The following is a 7,018-nucleotide window of genomic DNA, read 5'->3' on the forward strand; positions in this document are numbered from 1 at the left end:
CCCCCCAGGGGGGATGGCCACGCCGCAATCCCTTCTCCTCCATTCTCCTCTCGGGATCTTGGGCACGCACGCACACGCGCCCGTCGTGAGATTTAAGCCACCAGGTCCGAGACGAGAACCGTGGTCGACTACGTGGGAGTCCAGCGACATAGCCATTACGCTAACTGCTGGTTCCCATAAGTCCACATCTTAAGGCAGAACCATCCACCCATGAAAACAGGAGTACCTACCATAGGTTGGTGCTCCATTATGGCCTTAGCAAATGCCTGTTGAATTGGAATATTCCTGACATGATGTGACATTCCCATGCAGGATGCAGCAAAGCACTCAGGCTCAGCATTCAGAATGAATCTAGTTCAGATATGGTGGGGGTTTTTTGTTTGTTTTTGTTTTGTTTTCTATAGGGCATGTGTATTCGCCAGAGAGAGATGGCACAGTGAGAGGGATAAATCCCTCCTCCCCACCTAGAAGGCATGATCACACTACAATCCCTTCTCCATTTTCCTCTCTGGATTTGGGGTATGCATGCACATGTGCCTGATGTGTTTCCAGGCTTCCAGGTCTGGGACTCAAACCGCATAGTCAGCCATGTAGGCTCAGAGAGTCAATCTTTCCTTCCTACTGCGATTGGGGTGTGGGTCTCACTGAACTGCTTTTCTATGGTACAAAATCCAGGAGACATCTCAGGGAGGATTCAGAAACCCTTCTTTTTTGCCGTAAGTACTGCTCGGCATGCCCGAGGCCTGTTCCTCACAACTGTTTCCTCAGCTCCCCAGGAGCCCAGGAGAGAAGGAGCGGCATGCCTGGGTGGGTTGAGGAGGTGGGAGCCCAGGGCAGGTGCAAGTCATTTTCCACACTCCCACAAGTGAATGGGCACTAGGCCTTTGGTCACACACACCGCACACTGCTGGTGCCCAGGCCGCTTCCCCAGGTGTTTCTCAGCTGCTGGACTGGCCGCCGAAGGGTTGGCTGTGGGTCATGCTGACACTGTTCTGGTTTGATTACCGAGTCAGCCTGCATGATCATTCAGACGGGGACAGTGTCGCAGTGGTGTAGAATGAAAACAAGGCTGGAGAACTGTGGAGCCTGCCTGATTACTGTGCGTTTTGACAACATATTAACTGGAAACCTAGATTAAGGCCAGCAGATTTTTCCCTGTTTTGTTCCTCTAGAAAACTCAAAAAGATAATGTATTGTCTACTTGCTTGGTTCTGTGTGCGCCCCCGTGACAACCCCTAATTATGAACGCTCTCCTGGCATCAGTACTACAGCCACGCAGGGCATCTGACAGACCCATAGATTAAGAGCCTCTGGTCACCTTTTCCCAGTCTTTGCTCGGATGTCTAAGCCAGGTACAAGCCAGCATCGAAAAGAACCTGAGAGAAGAGCTCCTTCTGCACAGGTAGAAGGAACCCTAGAACCCTTCTTTTCCAAGGCTCTCCTTGCCATATAACTTGAACGTATACTATTTGAATAATTACGGATGTCTTTCTTCTGTAAGACTGGAAACTCCTTGGAGGCAGGGCCCGCTGTCTTCTGTGTATCTCCCCTCTCCAAAGCTTGGCACGTGTAGTAGCGACATGTAGGGTGTGTACAGTTTCAAGTCCTGCTTCTACTTCTGCCAAGTGGTTGCCCTTTGGCCACTTCACTTCCCTGGGTGTCAAGCAGCCCTGGTGTTTGTGCATCCTACCTTAGATATGCAGTCTGTTCAGATAGTTGCATTGAAGCTAGTTTCATCTACGTCTAATAATATCTACAACTGTGATCAGTACTCTAGGGAAGGCTTAAGTACTATTTATTATTTGTTATGTCAGACTTAGGTGTAAAAATGCACAGCCTGCTTTCTTCACAGGGTTTTTATGAGGACAGGGTGAAGAGATGTATATGAAATTATTTTAGAAACTATTAAGCTTAGTATGACCGAACAATGATTATTGCTGGCCCAAAGATACCTTCCTGAGAAGTAGCTCAGGCTCAAAAGAAGGCACTGAAGATAAAGTGTTGTAAAATATGTATGTGATGGGCCTTGCAGAGGGGAAGTCATTTCCCAAGTTAATTTTTCATGGAGGAGAAAAATGCTCCCTCAGTTCCCTCTCTGGTATTTCTGTGATACAAGAACCTTCGGGTCTGGAGAGGCTGCTGAGTCAGGAGTTAGGAGTCGTAGTTCAGCCTGGCCACTGCCTTGCTGAGTTATCATGGCCAAGTTCTTTAACTTCCCTGCCAGGTAAGCATGAGTACTTTACAAAGGTAGATCAAATAAGAATCTAATATTAAAAATGTGAATAAGAATAGGGACCAGCAGTTAGCGTAATGGCTATGTTGCTGGACTCCCACGTAGTCGACTGCGGTTCACGTCCCGGGCCCGGTGGCTTAAAACTCACGCCGGGCGCGTGTGCATGCTTGCCCAAGATCCCGAGAGGAGAATGGAGGAGAAGGGATTGCGGTGTGACCATCCCCCCTCGGGGTTGATTTCTCACCTTCTGTCTCTATGTCTCTCTGTCTATCTGGCAAGCGCACGTGCCCTATAGCAAAAACCTCTCCAAAAAAAAAAGAATAGTATAGCCCTTCAGACGTGCACTGTTGCTTACATCACGTACATGGTTTTCCCTTTACTTCTAGTCCACCTGGTGACGTCAGCTCCCCCCTGTGCCGTGGTTTCCATCCTCCATTCTGCCCTAGCCCTCTTCTCTAATACATCACAGGATTTCTGTGTCCCTCTGGAAGGAAGTTCCCAAAGTTGGACCCTGAATGCCTCATGCTGTTTTTAGCATTCAGATACCACAATAGACATTATCCAAGACTATCCGTTTTTATTATCTCAAACTTAAGTAGGCCGGCTCAAGAAGGCTTAAGCCAAGTTTTGAAGTAGAGTGTAACTTTCTGTCTTCTGTTTGTCTTCCAGCGACAGACATCACACCTCCAGTGCAATCCCTGTTCCAAAAAGACAGAGCTCCATATTTGGGGGTGCAGATGTAGGCTTCTCTGGGGGAATCCCTTCACCTGACAAAGGACACCGAAAACGGGCCAGCTCTGAGAACGAGAGACTGCAATACAAAACCCCTCCTCCCAGTTACAACTCCGCATTATCCCAGCCTGAAACCTCCATCCCTGCGGTGGGAGAGTCCGAGAGAAAGACGGCGTCACTGTCCTCCTCCTTGGATACCTCCTTGGACTTCTCCAAAGAAAACAAGATGAAAGGAGTGAGTGTGGGTGACAGCTTCAATGGAGGCCATGTGAGTGTGAGCATTGGCCAGGAGCGTGATGCAGCCCTCCCTGGGCACCTGGCCACAGTAAATGGCTCCCTCCTGCCCAGCGAGCAGGCCAGCCCCACCCCCAGCCAGCTCGCAGGTGGGTTCCACCCAGCCTCAGAGGCCGAGCTCTGCTGCACCGTGGAGCAGGCAGAAGAAGTCATCGGGCTGGAGGCCACGGGCCTCACCCCGGGTGACCAGCTTGAGGCATTCCACTGTATCCCAGTGGACAGTGCCGTGGCCGTGGAGTGTGATGAACAAGTTCTGGGAGAGTTCGAAGAATTTTCCCGAAGGATCTATGCACTGAATGAGAACGTATCCAGCTTCCGCCGTCCACGCAGGAGTTCTGATAAGTGAAGTGAGCACAGACAGACCGATAGTAGGACCAAGGCAGAGCGCTGCCTAAAATGTAGACAAAGCTGCACTCACCCTTTGTAATAATTATGACACAAAATGAATATTATTGGAGGATATTCCTCAGAAAAACAGACCTTGGGAGTAGAGGAGGGTCTCAGGATCATTGTGTATCAGTGGGCCAGACAAAGCTAGATGTTGCTTTCAAGATTTGCTTTTTGGGCCTGATGGTTATTTTAAGGCAAAAGTCAACCTCTAGTTGAAAGAGCTTATAGCTCAAGTCACCTTTTAGGTATTGTCTGCTTTTTATTTACACTTCTATGTTATCCTCAGAAGGAAGATGATAATATATAAGTAATGTTATGAACTCACATTTAGTTTCACATAAGCATTTGCCTTCACCATAGTTTACTTCAGGAGAACGGAATCATCAGAAATAGAGTTCCACCATTTACTGAAGGGTCCGCAGCCATCAGTTAGTTTGGTGAGTAAGAAGCCCATCTGCCCTGTCCCCAGCAACCACAGTCAACCTGTAGACCCCACTGTGACCCCGTCCTCATGGATAGGCGAGCATCCCAAACGCTGAGGACACCCATCCCCTGTCCGCCCTGGAGCATGACATTCCATCTCTCCTAATCAACCTTGACCTTCCACCTCCTCTGCCATACCCTTGACGTAGCCCTCAAATTAGATGGAAACCCCCCTACACACATATGCTTGCCTCTGGTAGGTTCCAGAACACTCTCGAAGACCCTCAGGTTCCTGCAGTCAAATGGCATTCTCTTGGGGCCAGTTCCAATGCGGACAGATCCAGTGGTCGGAGACCAGGCATGCTTTCTGGCATTGCACTTACCAGACAGAACCCTGGTATATAAATCCCATGTTAAGTTATTCAGATTCAGTTGGAAAGAAGGAGTTGTACATGGCAAAATATACGTAGATAGTTGGGCTTTCCAGTATGCAGACTGCAAGGCAGTCGAGATAGTCGGGGTGAGGGACTAGGCAAGGCGTAGAGTACCATTGGTATGTGTGCAATTTCATACATAGTAAATTATGGTTTTGAAGTCTAATTGTCATTCCTGTATTCAGATTTCATTTGCTATTGCTTTATATGTTATGTACCCAAGGACATTGCCTCAGGGTTGCAAGATCTTTAAGGAAAATTTATCCATATATCCATGTATTGTATAGAGGAATAAAAATTGAGTTTACTTCATTCGACCTGATTTTTTTCCCCAGCTTCAAAATCCCTCTTGAGCCCGTGTCTCCGTGTCGTGTCACGACAGCTCCAGCCTAAACAGCCGCAGCTGTGTCCGAGCAGACGCTGGGGCCTTGTCTGAGCGTACATGTGAAGCACAGCACAGGAGACTTAAAGGCCTACTTCCCGAGGCTGCACTTGTCCACAGAACTGCTCTGCCCAGGGGCCTCATCATCATTCACACTGTGTCCAGGCGCTCCTGGGCCCCATGTTACCTTAGAGCCTTGTTACTGAATGGATCCGTTTGGGTAGTATGGTCCACATAGAGAATGTGCAGTTACCGGGCAGTGGACAAACCCAACACTCGGGCAAAGTGAAAGCTTTAACTTGATCTGAAGAACTCCATCTCACTCTGTGTGAAGAGGGGGCTGCTTCAAAACCAGGAACAGAAACTCCTTCGCAGCATACTGTCGTTCACTTAAAGGCAAAGATGGTGGGAGATAGATGCTGTCTTAGATATATACCATGCAGAGGCCAAGTGACGTGGAGGAGCATTCTCCAGTGAAGTAACAGCTACAAAAAGAGGATGTAAAAAGACTTCTCAAGGTCAGTGTTAGTATTGAATGGAGAGTGAATCCCATGAGATGTGTGATTTCCCCAGATGCAGAGGTGGCCTTTCAGGTTCATCCCAAGTTCAATGAGGTGCATTCAGTTGCAGGCCCTTGGCCTGGCTCTGGCCCCACCGGGCACTACAGGGCACTCATGATGAAGTGTCCATCTCAGGTCCACACAACCAGAGGGCACGTAGACCTTTGCGGTTTCATCCATCAGTCTCCCCTTTGTGGACTCCCTAATGCCGGGCTTCACAGCTTTTCAGTCCCTCAGCATGGAGCCCAACTCTTGCTCAGAGCTGATCAATAGTGGCCTACCCAGTGCCCTGACCCATGCTGTCCAATGACATATGTCTCAAAGCACCACTCAGGTTTGGTCTGTAGTTTGGGTTTGGGGTTTTCACTTGGGGTTATTTGGTTGTCTCCACTTTCTGCCATGACCTGAGGGAATAGTATTACATATCTCTTGGAATAACTGCTCAACATTTTCTAAAGCTGCAGAATTAGTATTGCCTCTGTTTAAAGTGGCCCAGGCCAAAATGTGGGATGAGTTATTATCTCCCAATCTTTTTAATTCGCCTTGTAAGTCACAAAGAAAATAAAATTTGCCTGGGAGATCCAAATTGAAATGGAAACTCATTACTGTCCGTTTCGGAGCTGCTAAGAGCCCTTGCAGCTTTCTCATAGCCACGACACTTTTAACAGCCGGCAAATGCTAGCAAATGAAGATTTGATGGTGTTTTCTCTCTTCCCTTCCCCTTCACCACTTTAGAAATTCCAGAGATTTTTTTTTTTCCCTCAGAATATTAGTTTTGGAAGATTGTAACCAGCTATATTTTTTTTAGCAATTCGAATGGTGCCCATTTATCCTGACCTAACCGGTTATTTAAATAATTTTTTAAACCACCACCAATAATAAATGGCATGTGAAACTGATCTCTTGGTAATTGGAAGAAAATTCTGCATCTGTATTTATAAAATAAAATTGATTAGTATTTATTTTGAGAGTTAAAAGTGTATGTTATTTCCCTGCTATGTTTGAGTTCTGTCTTCATTGTTTTGAACTTCACATTGAACCAAGTTAACTATAAAATCCTCGGTCTGAAAAAGTCAGCTATTCCGCAATTTTTGAGCTGTATGTGTTCGCATGCATGCACATGCATGCGCATGTACACACACCAGTGCAGAGTTTAGTAAGCCTCAGCCCCTGGTGCATTCTCTAGTGGAGGGCCACGGATATAGTAACCATTCATCATAACTCAGGGTGATCATTGCTGGGAGGAGAGATGTATAGCCATGCTATGGAATGCAGCATAAGCTGTTGGGAATGATTCCAAGAGGTCGCGGTCCAGCCAGGTGGCGTGGTGGTTAAGGCAGCTGGATCCCACATGGCCAACCACGTGGTTTGAGTCCCGAACTCAACGGCTTGGAAAATATGCCAGGCATGTGTGTGTGTGCATGCCCAAAATCCTGAAAGGAGAATGGAGGATAAGGGATTGCATCATGGCCATACCCCCTGGGAGGGGGATGATTTCTCACTTCTCCTCTTTCTCTCACCCTGGCAAGTGCATATGTCCTATAACAAAAACTTAAAAAAAAAAAAAAAA

General features: G+C 47.4%; 1 protein-coding gene across 1 annotated transcript in view; it reads left to right on the forward strand.

Moving 5' to 3' along the window:
- Nucleotides 1–5,989, forward strand: part of UVRAG (UV radiation resistance associated) — a 309,776-nt gene extending 303,787 nt beyond the window's left edge. Inside the window, exon 15 of the mRNA XM_006141150.3 lies at nucleotides 2,903–5,989. Coding sequence (XP_006141212.1) covers nucleotides 2,903–3,605 — 703 coding nt within the window. The 3' untranslated portion in view covers nucleotides 3,606–5,989. The remainder of the gene's footprint in view (nucleotides 1–2,902) is intronic.
- Nucleotides 5,990–7,018: the final 1,029 nt, after the last annotated feature.

This window comes from Tupaia chinensis, unplaced genomic scaffold, assembly GCF_000334495.1.
Source record: "Tupaia chinensis unplaced genomic scaffold, TupChi_1.0 Scaffold000047_1, whole genome shotgun sequence".
NCBI lineage: Eukaryota > Metazoa > Chordata > Mammalia > Scandentia > Tupaiidae > Tupaia > Tupaia belangeri.